Here is a 17,152-nt window from a genome sequence, read left to right on the forward strand (position 1 = left end):
TGTGGTGCTGGGGACACAGCGAGGACCCCACCCCAGCCCTTTCCTGGGGGAGGGGGTCAGGCAGTGCGGGAGTGTCCCAGACATCAGCATTTCTGGGAGTCTGTGCAGTAACAAAGGCAGAAGCGGTGCTGTGGAAACAGAAGAGACCCCTCCCCCACTGAAGAGGTGGAGACAGGGCCTCAAATCACAAATGCAAGTTCAGCGAGTTCAGTGAATGAGAAGAAGGTCTTTGGGGCCAGAAAGCTATCTCGAGGCCTCCTGTGGAGATACTGGGAGTCCCAGTTCAGTCAGACCGGTCCCCTGTCCTCAGGGAGTTAGTTAGTTCCCAGTCCGGTGGAGGGGACAGACAGTTCTGAGCAGCTCACCCTCAGTGGTGGGGGAGGTCAGAACAGGCTTTAAGGAGAAAGTGGGCTGTGCAGGGAACGGCGTGCCTGAAGGAGGAACAGCCTGGGCAAAGGCGTGGAGGCTGTCTTAGGGTAACACCACAAAGGTATAGTAAAGCTAGAAGGAAGATTTTATTCGGCTTAGGTGCCAAGAGACAAAAGTGGGAAGGGGACAAACACGCTGCCAGAGCTATGTCCGTCCAAGTCTGAGGAATGTTACAGAATCATCAGTATTTTGACATTACAAATGGGTAAAATCATTAAAAGCTTCACCTTTTCACAGATTGGCTAAAAACTGCTAAATCACCATGATTCTACATTTTAAGTTGTTTTGCTTAATAATCATTGGTACAAGTTTCAATAACGACAGTTAGGAGGGTCTTCATTGGTCCAACAAATCTTACTATTTACTGAATGCTAAGGGAAAAAGAGCAACCCTGGTGGCGCAGTGGTTAAGAGCTTGGCTGCTAACAAAAAGGTTGGCAGTTCAGATCCACCAGCTGTTCCTTGGAAACCCGGGGCAGTTCTACTCTGTCCTATAGGGTCGCTAGGAGTCGGACTTCACTGTGCTCAACGGCAATGGATTTTGTTTTTTAAGGGAAAAAGATAAGAGGGGAAAATAGGTAGGTCTTATGTGCTCTATCTAAGTATTTTGTTTGTGTGAAAGAGTTCCTCAAAGATGTTTTCCAAGATCGTCTTAGCTATTGTTTCTATAGCTCAGGGCCCAGCTGATGCGTCCTCATTGCTCCAGCTGGGTCACATTCCTTATATGCATAGACAGAAGATGTCAATTTTTTATTTCCTAAGTCAAGGCACAAAATTGCAGGAGAGAAAATAGAAGAACTGGCTGTGTCTAGGAGGACCCTGGGTGGCGCAAATGGCTTGTGCTCGACTACTAACCGAAAGGTTGGCGGTTCGAACCCAACCAGTGGTGCTGTGGAAGAAAGGTCTGGCGATCTGCTTCCATAAAGATTACAGCAAAAAACCCTATGGGGCAGCTCTACTCTGTAACACGGGGCGTTGCTATGAGTCAGAATTGACTTGATGGCAACGGGTTTGGTTTTTTTTTTTTGGCTGTGTCTAGAAAGAGAGGGTTGTGAGTGTCCCGGCCAGAAAGGGTGGAGGGGGGGCACCACTCATGTCCATGAGAGTGAGGCTGAGGGGCTGAGCTTCATCGGGGGGTGCTGGGGGCTACGGGAGGGTTGTGAGCATGGGAGGGGCAGGATCAGCTCTGGTGGCGAAAGCCCTCAGGGGCCATGTGGGGAATGGACTGGAGGGAAGAGACTGGAGGCAGGGAGGCCAGGAAGGAGGCTGGGGTAGAGTCCAGAGAGGGATGTGGCCTGAGCCTGACCTCAGGGACAGAGACATCCAGGGTGCAAGTGGGGTGATGCTGAGGTCTGACAGGTTTTGGGGACCCCTGGGGTCTGTCACAGTGTCTGGGGAAACAGTAGACCCTCACGAGATGGGAAGCCAGGGTGGAAGAGCAGGTTGGGTTTGGGGGACGGATGGGAGTGGTGACAGGAAGTTTCTTGAGCAGTGCATGAGATGAGTTTGTCTGAAGGGATCCTGATTGGATAGGAGGGTCCAGCCTCAGCTGGCTCACTCTCCCCACCCACGCACCCAGACACTGGCTCATCCCTGGTCCTTCCTCCACCATGTGGCTTCTCCTCACCTTCTCCATCCTGCTGACATCTGCAGGTGAGGTGGGCTGAGGTCGGGTCCAGGTCTGTGGGAATGTAGTGGCCCCCTCCCTCCACATGTGTGAGCCCTTTGCCAGCCCCTCCCTCACCCAGAAACCACCTGATGATTGCTCCCTGGTCCCCACACTCCACCTTAGTCACCTACCAACATCCCTGAGTCACCTCCCTGCCCCAGAGCCATCAGGGGCCTGGGGTGGCCCTGGAGTCCCTGTGTGGCCAGAGTCCTCTCAATGCTTGTAGCCATGAACATGGCCTCGGGTGGGGGGGTGTCACATAGACCTGAGTTCAAACTCCTTCCTTGCTGTGTGACCTTGAGGTACTGACTTCACTCTCTGGGCCTCCGTGCCTTCTCTAGAAGACGGCAGCTACCTGTAAAAATTATCGTGAGGTTCAAATGGTACAATATAGGGAAAGCCTGTTGTTGGTTGTTCAGTCAGGTGCTGTGGAATCAATTCTGACTCATAGGGACCCCATGTGACAGAGTAGACCTGCCCCATAGGGCTTGCTAGGCTGTGATCTTTATAGGAGCAGATCACCAGGTCTTTCTCCTGAGGAGCCACTGGGGGGGTTTGAACTGCCAACCTTTCAGTAAGCAGCCCAGCACTTAATCGTTTGCACCACTGGGGATCCTTAGAAAAAGCCCATCATAAGCATTAAATGAGTGTTGAGAGGCCAGAAGCACAGACTCTGGGTTCGAATCCTGGCTGTGCCACTTCCTAGCTACTTAACATCTCTGTGGCTGTAAAATGGAGACAATAACAGCCATCCCTCTCAGGGTTGTGAGGTTTAAGTGTGGTCCTGTGTGCCTGGCCCAGGATAATGCTCTGTAAGAGTGTGCAAGGAGCCCTGGTGGTTCAAGGGTTAAGCACTTGGCTGCTAACCAAAAGGTTGGCAGTTCGAACCCACCCTGTGGCTCCATGGGAGAAAGACCTGGTGATCTGCTTCTGTAAAGATGAAACCAAACCAAACCCATTGCTGTTGAACTGATTCCGACTCCCAGCAACCCTAAAGGACAGAGTAGGGTTTCCAAGGCTGTAATCTTTACAGCAGCAGGCTGCCATATCTTTCTCCGGTGGAGCTGCTGGTGGCTTCCATCTTTCAGTTAGCAGCTGAGTGCTTACCCACTGCGCAACCAAGGCTCGTTCTGTAAGGATTACAGCCTAGAAAACCCTATGGGGCAGTTCTACTCTGTCACATGGGGTTGCTATGAGTCAAAAATTGACTCCATGGCACCCAAAAACAACAGAACAACAGCGTTGCTGAGTGCTTAGTATGTGCGGGGCTTGGCACTCGGCACTCACGAACAGCATCCTCACCACATCCCTATGGGGTGGGCAATACCAGCCTCATTTGACAGAGGAAGGGCCTGTGGCTCAGGGAGGGGTGGCCACTAGGTCAAGGTCACCCTGGGCCGTGGGGGGCGGGGGGGGGTACTCCAGAGACCACAATCACTCACTGGAGGAGAAATTACCTGTAACCTGATGCTCTGACATGGGAGAAGGTGGGGGTTGACGTTCATTAACTCCCCACCACAACCACCCCTCGGCTGTGGGTACTCCTCAGACCTCCCCCATGCTGCCAGCCTCCCCTCAGGCTCTCTCTGTCCCCTCTGCCCTCCCTGCCCCCGCCTACCTGCTGCACCCACCTGGGGCCTCCGCCCACCTCCGGCTGGGACTGGCCAGGTGCAGCCTTGGTGGCCAGCTGTTCAGCCTGTGCCCTCCACCCTTCTCCTTAGGAGAACCTCACCCTTCCTTTGTTAAACCCCTCATCCACTACATCCGTGTTCCCCCAGCCTCCCCAGGGCCCTCCACCCAGCTCCTGACCTTGGCAGACGGAGTGTGAACATTGGGTCTGGCTGTGCAAACCTTGTTTGGGTGTGGGTGTCTGTGTGTATGCGTGGCTGTGACCTTGATGTGTCACATCCACATTGCCTGTGTGCGTGGGATCTGATCCTGTGACCTTCAAACATTCCTGTGTCTTTGTTCATGGTGCAGTTCTGTGTGTGTGTCCGTGTGTGCAAGGCTCTGTGTATCCACATTCTCCTCACGTGTGTGAACCGTGTCCCCATATGCGAAACCCAGTGAGTGACCTTGATCACCGCGTATCTGACTTGGGCTCTGACCTGTTGTTGCTGTTGGGTGGCATGGAGTCGATTCTGGCTCATAGCGACCCCTGTGGCAGAGTGGAACTGCCCCATAGGGTTTTCTAGGCTGTAATCTTTACAGAAGGAGTCCTGGTGGCACAGTGGTTAAGCACTTAGCTGGCTAACCAAAAGGTCGAACCCGCCAGCCGCTCTGCAGGAGAAAGATGTGGCAGTCTGCTTCTGTAAAAACAGATTTTGTTGTTGTTGTTTTTTAATCTTTATGGGAGCAGATCGCCAGATCTTGCTCCTGTAGATCCAATAGGTGGGTTTGAACTGAACCTTTTGGTTAGTAGCCAAGTGCTTAACCATTGCACCACCAGAGCTCCTGGCTCTGACCTAGAGATGGGTAAATATGTCCTGTGCTGAATTCCCATGTCTCCACTATGTGACATTGACCCTAAATGCTCAGCCGTGGGTCCAGATGTTGCCTTGGGGTCTGATCTAGTGGAGCCACATCTGAGTGTCTGGCCTCTGGGTCTGTGTCTGCAACTTTGAATCTCCACTAGGTAGCCTGTGGATGAATCAGCTTTGACCCTGATTTATCCTTTATCTGGGTCTGCACATGTGTCTGACTTACTTTGGCCATATTTGCGTCCACAACCTGAATGTCCACATGTATGTTCTCATAAATAAATCCGTGTGTCCTTGGTTAAAAATAACTAACATTCATTAAGTGTTATTATGTGCCAAGACAATACATATATATATGTACTCTGGTGGTATAACAGTTAAGCACTTAGCTGCTAACTGAAGGGTTGGCAGTTCAAACTACCCAGCAGTTCCATGGGAGAAAGACCTGACAATCTGCTCCTGTAAAGATTACAGCATAGAAAACCCTATGGGGCAGTTCTACTCTGTCACATGGGGCCACAATGAGTTGGAATCGACTCGACGGCACCCAACTCAACAACGTGTGTGTGCGTGTATATATACATATATATAATTTATATATACACATATATATGAAGTCCCTCGGTAGCTCTAATGGTTAAGTGTTTGACTACTAGCCAAAAGGTTGGTGTTTCGAACCCACTCATAGGTGCCTTGGAAGACATGCCTGGTGATCTGCTTCCAAAAGGTCACAGCCTTGAAAACCGTATGGAGCAGTTCTACTCTGTAACACATGGGGACGCCATGTGTCACAATCAACTTGACGGCAACTATCAACAACAACATATACTATATATATACCGCATACATGTATAACATATATATATATATAAAATGATACGTATATATACACACATATTCTCCGATTTAATCCTTACAACAATCCCCATTTTACAGATGAAGAAACTGAGACACAGAGGTCAAATAATTTGCTCCAAGTCTCACAGCTAATACGTTTGAACCCAGATGGTTTCACTCTTGATTTAATCACCATACTATAGACCTATATCTGTGAACAAAACTTTGGAGACCTGAGTGCATATTGGTATTTTTTTCTATGTACTCCTATTAAAGACCCCATATTGTATGTCCAGATCCTTTGTGCAAGTATGTGTGTCTGTGACCCTAGATGTCCAGACCCACACTAGAGACTGTGAATGTAGGCCTGAACTTCTATGTCCAAATGTGTCTGTGAATGTGTGTGTGTGCGCACACGTGCACCCATGCCTTAAATGTCTACTTTCATATATACACATGAACATCTGTGCAGTGATTCTTGAAGATGCAACCCATATATATGCAAGTGAATTCAGCTTAAAGCGCACTGTCCATATCCCTTCCTAAGCTTGAAAACCCATTTGTGCATGTGTGTATAGTCATGACCTTGTGTGGCTACATCTGTGTCCTTGTAGGACGCACTGAGTTTGGCCAAGATGTCCAGAATCTGGGGCCAGGACTGCATGTCATAGGTATTGAGGTGCCACACTTGTTTGACTTCTGTGACAGGTTGGTGACCTTGAATGACTGGTGCCAATCGACCACTTGTCTGAACCTGTATCTAGTGTCCCTGTCCTCACCCCCAGTGAGAGGACATCTTGCCCTTGATCCTTTCCCTCTCTCCCAGGGTCCTCTAGCAAATGAGGTGGGAGAGGAAGGGGACAGTTCTGGAGAAAATAAGCAGCAACTGTAAAAGTTAGAGAGACCACAGAACTTAAAAAAAAAAAAAAATACTTGGGACTTCTGAAGAAATTGAGGGAAGGTGTCAGTGAAGAATATGTAGGGAGGGTGGGGCACAAGGACAGGGTAGGGGGTGAGGAAAAGGCCCCTGTCCCCAGGGATCCTCTGCTTTCTCTCCCAGGGGCCCAGGATCTGCGAGAAGAGGAGTGTGCAGCTCACTCCCAACCGTGGCAAGTGGCCCTCTTCCAGAGAGGGCCCTTCAACTGTGGTGCTTCCCTCTTCTCCCCACAGTGGGTGCTGTCTGCAGCCCACTGCCAAACCCAGTATGAAGGCAGGGCTCAGAATCCTGAGACAACGTGACTGGAGGGTCTAACTCTTGGGGCTTTCGGAGGTGGAGGCTGGGGTCTGGACTGCTGGGTTTCGAGTATCCTGGGTTTTGAAGGAGGAAGAGGCTGGAATCCCAGCCACTGAGTAAGGAGGGGGAATGGGGTTCGAACTATTAGGTTTCTGAGAGAGAAAGACTAGTAAGGTCGCAGTTCCTGAGGTTCTCACTTGGGAAGGGTCTAGGGGGTCTGAGAATCTTGGATTCTAAGGGAGGAAGGTCTGGAGCCTGGAGAGGGAGTTGCAGGTGTGTGAGGGTCAAGGGCTGGGACCATTGGCTGCAGGGTCTTAGGAGAGGATAATGGAATCTTCAGATTCCCGAAGGTTCGGGGGACGCCAGGTTGCCCACTCTTTGATATACCCATCTACTTCCCACTCCACTTGTGGATAATCACCCGCCCGCATAGCTTCATGCGCGTGCGCCTGGGCGAGCACAATCTGCGCAAGCGCGACGGTCCAGAACACTTGCGGACTGTTTCTTTAGTCATCCCGCATCCAGGCCCTGAGGCGCGCAGCAGCGCCACGACGTCGTGTTGAAGCTAGAACGGCCAGCCCGCCTCACCAGGCAAGTGCGCCCCGTGGCGTTACCCACGCGCTGCCTCCGCGCAGGCGAGGCCTGCGTGGTATCCAGCTGGGGCCTGGTGTTGGACGATGAGCATGGGAACAGAGGGAGACCCGAGCCTCAAGGTGCGTGAGAGGGGCTGGATGTCAACCCTTGAGGAACCCTATTCCCGCGGCTTTTGTACTTATCAGACGGCTCCAAATCCACTTTCCTCCCCAGTGAGTCTCCCAGATACGTTGCATTGTGCCAACATTAGCATTATCTCCACCGAATCTTGTAACAAGGAGTACCCTGGACGCCTGAGGAACTCAATGCTGTGTGCAGGTGTGGAGGGCGGAGGCACCGACTCTTGTGAGGTCAGAGCTGAGAGAGGGACCGTCGAGGGTAGGAAGAGGGGTGGGGAAAGGTTTGGGTGTTCAGATGAGGTTGGATCTGGTTTGCATTGGACCAGAGAATATGCTGGGGATAGGTTTGGTGATGAAGTTGGAGGAGTAGTTAGAATGGAGAATTTAGGTCAGAGTTGGGGTTGGGTAGGGTTTGGGATGAATTACCTGGGGGTTGGGTTGAGATATCATGGATTGGGGTTGGGAATGGGGATGAGTTTTGTTTGCTTTTAGATGGGAAATTTGTGAGAGTTAAATTGGGTGGAAGATCTGGAGATAGAGGTTGAATTGGATATGAGGATGGGCATGGGTTTGGTTTGATTTTGAATGGGGAAGATGTGGGGGATGGGTTGTTGGGCTGAGTTCAGTTGGGTTGAGGTTGCCCTGGGGTTGGGTTGGAATTAGGTTCATTGAGTTTAGTTGGGTTGGAGTTGTGTGGGGTTGCAGTGGATTGATTTGGGTTAAGCTGGGTTGGGTTGGATTGAGTTGAGTTGAACTGGGTTAGGGCTGCATGAGATGGGGTTGGATTGGGTTGGATTAAATTGAGTTGGGTTGGGGTTTCATGGGATGAGGTTATTGGGCTGAGTTGGGTTGAATTGGGTTTGGTTGAGATTGTGAATGGGATTAGGTTGGGGATGGGGCGCTCAATCTAGGTGGTTCCCACTCAAGCTGAGACTCCTCTTCTCTCCACAGGGTGATTCCGGGGGACCCTTGGTCCATGGGGGGATCCTGCAAGGCATTGTGTCCTGGGGTGATGTCCCCTGCAACACCACCACCAAGCCTGGTGTCTATACCAAAGTGTGCCGCTATCTGGAGTGGATCAGAGAAACCATGAGAAGGAACTGACTGTTTTGGCTCACTGCCTGTGTGCCTGACTGAGCAGAAGCCCCAGTGGCTGGCTGGCAGCCCCATCCTGACCTGGGACAGAATTGAGCTATCCCCCAAGTCACTGTCCAAGGCTCAGATTTAGCCTTCTGAGGCCAGAGCTGGTGGTCAAGGTCACCTGTTAAACACCAAGATAACAGAGAGTGCTGATCCAAGTTTCTGTGATTTTCTTCTGGGGATGGAGGGAAATGGGAGCAAGAGCCTGGTGGAGAAGGGACATATAGGGAACCCAGAGCCACCCTACACTGTTCCTTTTCACGCTGCCCTGATTCCTAAGTGAGGAGAAAGGGCTTTTGTTCATTCAGCATATGACCAGCTACATGATCTTGAGCAGCTGAGACGCAGTCTCACTCAGCCTTGGTTTCCTCATCTGTAAAATGGGGATTATAATATTGGCTACCTCATAGTGTTGTCTTGACGATTAAATGAGGTCATTCATATGAACTGATTGGCAGAGTGCCTGGCGCCGGGTAAATACTCTGTATCTCTGGATAGCCGGTGAAAGCACCTAGCACACACTAGATGACCAAGAATTACTTCTTTTTCTTGAGGATTTAGTTCTGGGATTTCTGATGTTGTTAGGTGCCAATGAGTCAATTTTTGACTCCTAGTGACCCCATGAGACAGAGTGGAACTGCCCCATAGGGTTTTCTAGGCTGTAATCTTTACGAGAGCAGATCGCCAGGTCTTGAGATCTCCAGTGGAGCCGCTGGGTGGGTTAAACTGCCATCCTTTTGGTTAGCAGCTGAGCACCTAACTGTTGCATCACCAGGGCTCCAACCAAAGACTCCTTCACAAATGAGCAAATGACAGGCAGAGAGGTAACACCCATCATCCCAGGGGCAGCAGGAACCCCAGGACCATTCTCTTGCCTTCCCTCCCTTCCCTCCCCCACCTCAGCAGAGGTGCTGGATGGGTTTGAACTGCCAACCTTTCAGTTAGCAGCGGAGTGCTTAACTGTTGTGCCACCAGGGATCCTTAGTGATAGCCATGGATAAATGGCAAATATTCTTCTTTCTTCAGCCAGGAAAGGGGAAAGATTTTATCAGGCTGCTCTGATTTTACTGAACAGCTAAGATAATGTGTTGGAAGCCTATGGGTTTACCGTTGAGGCCGCAGGGATCTAGTTCCTGATTCTCTTCAGAGACCCCAAAATGTGATTTCCAAGGTTACTGAATGTTGAAGTACCTGAACTTGGTTCTGAGTCCTAAATATTTTATTTGGGCCAGGGAGAGCATTGGATTTTGCACTGAGAATGCTCTTGACCTAGGAGGGCAGGGAATCTAGGTTCCCTAGAACTTTGAAGGACAGCAGCTTGAACGTCCAGATCTAGGGAACGAGAAGCGGGGAATCACTGGGACTCCAGCATTGTTCAGGGGGAACACTGGATTTTGAAATGCTAGGGGACTTGTTCTAGGAGACCCCTGGAACTTTATTTATGTTCTCAGATCTGGGGGAACTAGGATTGTGGGTAATTTGTACCCCAAGATTTTATTATAAGGGGAATGATAGATTTGGGGAACCAGATTCTGGTTTGGGAAGCACGGAAATCGGGGAGTTCTTACAGCTAAGGTGTACTTGTAGGGGGAGCTGGAAGCTGAGGTGCTGCCATCTCGGCTCAGGGTGGTACAGGGGTTAGAGAATCTCAGAGCCCCACTGCTGGTATTTGAGGGTACACTGGGACTTGGGGTGTTAAGGCCTTACATGAGGTTTAGGCATATGACAGTTCCTATTGGGGATCAGTAATTCTCCCAGCCCCTGTTGCTGTCCCCCCATCGGCCTCTACTCATTGGTGGTGTCCCTAAGACCAAGGCTCCAGGAGCCACAGGCCCTGCCCCCTCTGGCCTCAGCCCCTGGGAATGCGTCCAGGGTGATCCAGGGCCCTCAGGACAACAGGTGCTGGTGTTCCCGCCCCTTCTACAGCTCTGGGGGTAGGAGGGGGTTGTCCAGCCCCCAGCAGTATGGGCAGAGCCTTGGCCAGCATCTGGGTGCCAGCAAGGCAGGGGTGGGGCCCTGGGGGGTGGATAAGGGCTTTTAAAGGCTCCCCAGAGAGGCTCCTCAGCTTCCAGCTCTTCGCCTGCCTGGCCCTGGACACCTCTGTCACCATGTGGTTCCTGGTTCTGTGCCTTGCCCTGTCCCTGGGGGGCACTGGTGAGACAGAAGGGGGAGGATGTGGGAGGGTGAGTGGGCCCTGACTCATGTTGCTCCCCACCCCATAAGTTATTCCCTCCCACTCAGCACCCCAGCCTCTGTCTGTCCAGCCCACAGTCCACCCCAGACCCGGATACCAGCTCCTTTCCTATCTCACCCAGCCCCACCTAAAAGCCTGCCCCTAGCCCCTCCTCACAGTCCTCATTCCCACACTAGGTCCCTGCTCCTCACAGGAACCCCCAGAACTTTATCTCTTCCCCAGACAGCTCCCTGACTCCAGCCCCTTTACCAGAGTGGCAGAGCCTGGCCTTCTCTGTCTCTCTCTCTCTTTGGGGGCCCTAACTCTTCCAAGGATCTCCCCTAGTCCCACTGGTCCCTGGGACCCTGATCATCCCTCCTACCTCCTAGATCTCTATGGCCCAATGGTCTGGCTCCTGATCCTTCAAATACCAGCATAATCCCCTGACTTTTCCCAACCAGCTGTCAGCTCTCAATCATGCCCCTAGTCCCTGACATACAGTCCCCAAATCCTGATCGCATGACCCCCAAATCCCACCAGACACCCCTGATTCTTCCCAGGCAAACATTCTGGCCTATAACTCTATATGGGCCCCCATCCTGCTATGGGGGTTCTGCAAACTTTCCCTCCTTCCCCAACTCTTTGCCCCAGACCCCCCCGCCCCCTTCCAACACCTCTAGACTTCTCCCTCCAAAATAACACACAGGTCTCCCAACAGCAACCTCCTTTACTCACAGTAATTACAGCCCTCGCCCAGCTCCAGACCTTCTCCTACTTTACCTGAAACTCTCCTTTACATCTCTGGTTTTCTGGAGTCCCGAGATCCCTAATATCTTCTTGGTCCAATATGTGATTCTGGGACCTCATACATAGCAGGTCCTCTATTCTACCCTACAGCTGCTTGGCCCCCACTTCCCCCCCTTCTCCATTCCTACCTGGGCAGCACCCCAAGAGAACCCATATCCCTTCAGTATTTGCAGACCTTCACCCCTTTCCCCTTCAGAAACAAAGAGCCCTCAATCAGCCTATTCCAGAGTGACTCACCCCTCCCTCCTCCAGAGCCCTGAACCCAGCCCTGTTCTCTAGGGCCCCTCACCCCTTCTTAGAATGCTATTCTGGGATCACAGGCCCCCAAAGCCTCACAGGATCCCTCTGCCAGCCCTCAACCCTAACCATTTCTTTCACCCTTTGACCTGGAACCCCTAAGTTTCCTAACTCTCTCAGCCCCACTGACTCCGTTCAGCCCCTATCCAGGAACCCCCAGGTGACCCCTAAATTTCCCAGCCCAGATGTTTATTCTTGGTCTCCCAGACCTGACTCCCTAAATCTGCACCCAGCTCAGAACTCCAATAGCCCACCCAGGCTTTGACCGTTTCCTCAGCCTGGAACCCCTTAAACCTACCAATCCTTCCTCTCCCAGCCCCAACCCTCTCCCTTGGGGCTCTTGTCCCTGGATTCTGGGACCTGCTACTCCTTTCAGAACCCACAACTTCCTGTCCCCCAGTCTAATCACCTGACCCCCCCCAACCAACTGCCTGCTCCACACACCATCTTGGCATCTCCCACCCTGATCCCTGGGGTCTGCTCTGCTCTCTGAGCATAAAGTCTCCCCAACCAGCTGTCAGCTGTCAACTGCATCCTAGTCCCTGACATCTGGTCACCAAATCCTGATCCCATGACCCCCAAATTCCACCAGACACCCCTGCTTCTTCCCAGTCAAACTATGTGGCCAGCCACCTACCTGCAATCTCAGGTATGGCTGTGGAATTCTGGGCCCTTCTCGACACTCCTTCCCATCTCCACACACCTCCAGCCCTGGTCCTCATCCCCGATGGCCCACCCAATCCTACAGCACAGCTCCCTCTCTTAGCCCAGTCCCCTGCCCTTCCTGCTAGCCCAGCCCTGCCTGACCCAGCACCCCCTCCACAGGTGCCGCATCCCCCATCCAGTCCCGGATCATTGGAGGCTGGGAGTGCCAGAAGCATTCCCAGCCCTGGCAGGTAGCTGTGTACAATTACAATAAGCCTGAGTGTGGGGGTGTCCTGATAGACCCCAAGTGGGTGCTCACGGCCGCCCACTGCATGAGCGAGTGAGTAGGGGCGGGGGGCCTGGGGATGGGGCCGCCTGTGCTCCCACAGAATGAGTAGGGGGCCTTTCCCCTGGGATAATCACAAGAGATGCTGAGGACTAAAGGGAGATAGGGGGGAAGTACTGGTCCAGGTCGAAGTGAGAGCTGCAGAGCTGGGGCTGGACGACCCAGAGCTGCCCTATCCATGGCTGCCTGAGTCTCCTCCCTATGTCTCCCTCTGTGTCCCTGTCTCTCTGTCTCTCTCTGTGTCTCTAGGTAACTGGCTATGTTTGTGTGTCTTTCTCTGTGTGCCCATGTTTTGGTCTCTCTCTCCCTCTTCTCTGCCTCCATGTCTCTCTGTCTCTGGTCTCTCTGCTGCCATCTCTGTCTCTGTATGCCTCGCTCTCCATCTCTGCCTGTGGTTCTGTCCTGTCTCTGTCTGGGGCTCTGCCTCACTCCTTGTCCCATCACTACTGAAACACACACCCCAGGATGGGCCTAGGGGGACTCCAGAGAGAAGGATTATCCCAGTACCTGTGGGCGAGTTGGGGGAGGTTCTCATGTTCCTCTGCCCCCAGCCCCACCCTCCAGGACAATCAATCCACTCTGGGGAGACACTAGGAAGGGCTGGAGTGAGCTGGAGCCGGGTAGGGGTTGGTGAGGGAAGGAGGAAGGAAAAGAGGGAAAGAGAAAGGGGAGGGAGGGAGAGTGGCTGGGGAGGGAAGGGGCCAAGCCGACCTTGGGCTTGGGGCCAGGCCCCTGCCTCCTGGGAAACCAGCACAACTGTCACAGCTGCAGCTGAGCTGGTCTCAGGCTCTTCCCCCTCCTCCTCCACCTGACCCCCCCCCCCCCCCCCGTCCTGCTTCCCTTTCCTTCTCTCTCACACTCGGCCACCACCTCATTCCTCTCTGCCTCTATTTCTCATTCTCTCTCTCTTCCTCTGCCCCTTTCCCATTTTGTCTATGTCTCACTCCCCTTCCTTGTTCTGTTTGCCTCACTCCCCCTTCTCTCTCTCTCTGTTCTGTTTCTTTCTGTCTTTTTCCTCCAGTTCTCACTATCCTCCGCCTCTGCCCCCTCATTCCCTCCATCCACTTAAACTTTTTCACTCCATCTTTCTGTTTTTTACACGTCTCTGTATTCTCCTTCTATTTCTCTGACTACATCTTTCCTCCTCCTTCTTCTCTCTCTCTCTCTCTCCCCCCTTCCTCATGCTCCCTGCCCCGTGTCCCTTCCCCCTCCTGTCTTCCTCTCAATTCCCTCCATCTCTCCCCTCTCTCCCCAGGAATTACCAGCTCTGGTTGGGCATCCACAACCTGGAAGAGCCTGAAGAGACAGCCCAGTATGCCCAAGTCAGCGGCAGCTTCCCACACCCAGACTACAACATCAGCCTCCTGAAGAACAACCCCCTCTATCCAGGAGCGGACTACAGCCACGACATCATGCTGCTCCGTCTGAAGGAGCCCGCCCAGATCACAGATGCGGTCAAGGTCCTGGCCCTGCCCACCACAGAGCCTGTAGTGGGGAGCACCTGCATCGCCTCGGGCTGGGGCAGCATCGATCCAGATGGGAGTACGCACGGGACCAACCGTGTTGAGTGGAGGCCAGACTCCTGGGTCTGAAGGATGAGGCTGCGGCTTCCGGGTCTGAGGGAGGAGGGTGCTGAGACACCTGGGTCTGATGGAGGAGGAGGATGGGGGCCGAGACTCCTAGGCCTGAGGGAGGAGGAGGGGGCTGAGACTCCCCGGGAGGAGGGGACTGAGACACCTGGGTCTGAGGGAGGAGGTGGCTGAGGCACCTGGGTCTGAGGGAGGACCTGGTTGAGGAACAAGGTGGGTCCAGACACAGCCCTGTTTCTCTCTGGCCTGTAGAATCATACCCAGATGATATGCAATGTGTGGACCTCAAACTCTTGTCTAATGATGTGTGTGCCAGTGCCCACTCCCAGGAGGTAACGGAGTATATGCTGTGTGCTGGGCAGATGGAGGGCGGCAAAGACACCTGTGTGGTGAGTTAATCTCCCCTCCCCGACTCCCACCAGCAGGACAAGGGGAGCGGACCCAAATTCCAGGTTAGGGTCCAAAAGCTAAGCAGGCATCTGTCTCCACTGCTTCCCAGCTACAGCTGCACCCCGCCCCCCAGTGCCTCAGCTCCCTCCCCTATAACCCCCTTCCCTCCCCACACCTTCCTTCAGGTACCACCTGTATCTCACTCCTCCACATCATAGTTCATCCTTTTCTCCCTTTACCGCATATTTACTGAGCATCTACTATGTGCCTGGCACTGTCCTAGACCCCGGGAGGACAGCAGTGAACAAAACATAGAAAGTCCCTCCTTCACAGAGCTGCTGTTCTGGTGAGGGGGGACAGACAGCAACAATAAGCATAACACATAAATGATAGTATGTGTCAGGAGTTGGCAGGAGAAAGATGTGGCAGTCTGCTTCCGTAAAGATCTACAGCCTTGGAAACCCTGTGGGCAGTTCTGCTGTGTCCTATAGGGTGGCTTGGAGTCAGAATCGACTCAATGGCAGTGGGTTTATTTTTTTTTGGTTTTGTCAGGAGGTGAGATGTGCTGTGGGGGCAGAGAGGAGAGATAGGAGAGCTGGGGGCATAAATGACCGGGTCAGGAAGAGACCCCATGGACAAGGGAGACTGAGTAAATACATGGAGCAGGTGAGGGGTGAGCCATGTGGAAATCCTGGGGAAGGATGTAGGGAACAGCAAGTGCAAAGGGCCTGAGGCAGAGTGGGCCTGGTGTGTCTGAGAAACAGTGAGGATCCATTGTGGTTGGAGCTAAGTGATGAAGGAGGAGAGCCCAGGAGATGATGTCAGAGAAGGAAAAAGGGGGAAGATTCTGCAGGACCTTATGGGCCACAGTGAGGACTCTGCTCTTCCTCAGAATGAAACAGAAGCTCTGGGACTGTGATAAGCGGTAGGACAGGATCCAACTTGGGTGCTAACAGCTCCCTCTGGCTGCTGTGTGGGGAACAGACCACAGGGAGAGAGGAGAGGTAGGGAGCCAATGAAGGTGAATGATGATGGGGGCTGGACCTGGAGTGGTGCCAGGGACAGTGGGAGAAGGGGTTATATTCTCTCTACATTTGACAGAGACCCCATAGGTTATGCTGACCAATTGCAAGTGGGGAGGGAGAGGCAGAAAGGAGTCAAGAATGACCTCAAGCTTTTGTCCTGAGTCATAGCTGTGCACCTCCAAGGAGACATCTACACTGCATCTCCCCCCCCCCCCCCCCCCCCACACACACACAGCCAACCACCCTAAATACTCACCAGGTCCCAGTTGAGCCCAGTGGCTTCCACCAAACCTGCCCTTCCTCCACCCCAGGTTCCCCAGTCCCCCAATCACTGGACCGTTCCATCCCTCCCCTCCCCCAGTGAATCAATCCCAAAGCCTGGTCCCTTCTGCCCCGATTCTCTGACTGTCTCCTCCTTTCCATCCCACTGCCGTAGCCCCAGGTCAGGCTTTTCTGTACTCACCTGGACCCTCTCCCAGCCTTAAGTACCTCTCGTCCCCCAGTCCATCCCCACCTGTCCCCAGTGGGTAATTCCACACTCAGAACTGACCTTGCTCTTGCCCTGCTCACAGTCCTTCTATGGCTCTCCAGTGCCCTGGGCGTGAGGTGTCTAGTCATGGAAACTTTCCTGGGAGAGGTGGCATCTGAGATGAGCCTTGAGGGTGGAGGGTCATGTAGATGGGTCCTGCCCACCCTCCCACTGACCCGTCTGCAGTGACTGTCTCCTGGACCCTGCTCCTGGGCAGAAACTGGACACTGAAGTGCTACCATCCTCAGTGGCCAGGACTCCAGCCACTGCCCCCTCTTTTGGACGCCTCGCCTATCTTCTTCTGGGGGTGGACTCTGGAGACAAGTGTCTCTTTCCCCATAGCTTGGCAGTAACTGTCTGTGATCTGCAACCCCAGGTCTGAGAGCTGGGGGTCCACAGGCCTGACCTGGGTCCTGCTGACCTTTCTCACTCTCCCCCATGTGCGCCTAGGGTGACTCGGGCGGCCCACTGGTCTGCAATGACATGTTGCAGGGTATCACGTCATGGGGCCACGACCCATGTGGCACTCCCAATATGCCAGCTGTCTTCACCAAAGTGATTTCGTACAAGGAATGGATCAATGACACCATGGAGAACAACCCCTGAATGCCCTCGCCTCGCCTGTTCCCCCAGTAAAATCGAATACTCAGCAATATGTGGCGTCATTGGCCTTTCTAGACTGGGGCCCCTGGAGGCTCAGGATGCACCTGTCTGAAGCTAGGGGACTCCGCGTCCGGAGGTGTGCAGTCAGGTGCAGCAAGGGAAAGGAAGGGGCAGAGAGAAGCGCAAACAGGCAGGGAAAGCCGCAGACCCAAACGGGCAGGGCAGGGCAGGGAGGCGACCAGTTAGC

At 53.2% G+C, this 17,152-nt stretch overlaps 2 protein-coding genes across 2 annotated transcripts; both read left to right on the forward strand.

Annotated features, from left to right (window-relative positions):
• Positions 1-2,038: 2,038 nt before the first annotated feature.
• On the forward strand, positions 2,039-8,465 carry KLK15 (kallikrein related peptidase 15). The gene is given in 6 exon segments (XM_023736171.1): positions 2,039-2,101; positions 6,483-6,616; positions 7,082-7,188; positions 7,191-7,361; positions 7,456-7,592; positions 8,313-8,465. Coding segments are annotated over 6 exon segments (765 nt in total).
• Positions 8,466-10,609: 2,144 nt separating this feature from the next.
• KLK1 (kallikrein 1) lies at positions 10,610-16,908 on the forward strand. The gene is made up of 5 exons (XM_004381716.1): positions 10,610-10,655; positions 12,604-12,763; positions 14,025-14,311; positions 14,611-14,747; positions 16,753-16,908. The coding sequence occupies exons 1-5, from the start codon at positions 10,610-10,612 to the stop codon at positions 16,906-16,908; spliced, it is 786 nt and encodes a 261-aa protein (XP_004381773.1).
• The last annotated feature ends 244 nt before the right edge of the window (positions 16,909-17,152 follow it).

The sequence above is a fragment of the Trichechus manatus genome, unplaced genomic scaffold (genome assembly GCF_000243295.1).
Source record: "Trichechus manatus latirostris isolate Lorelei unplaced genomic scaffold, TriManLat1.0 scaffold00087, whole genome shotgun sequence".
Classification (NCBI taxonomy): Eukaryota; Metazoa; Chordata; class Mammalia; order Sirenia; family Trichechidae; genus Trichechus; species Trichechus manatus.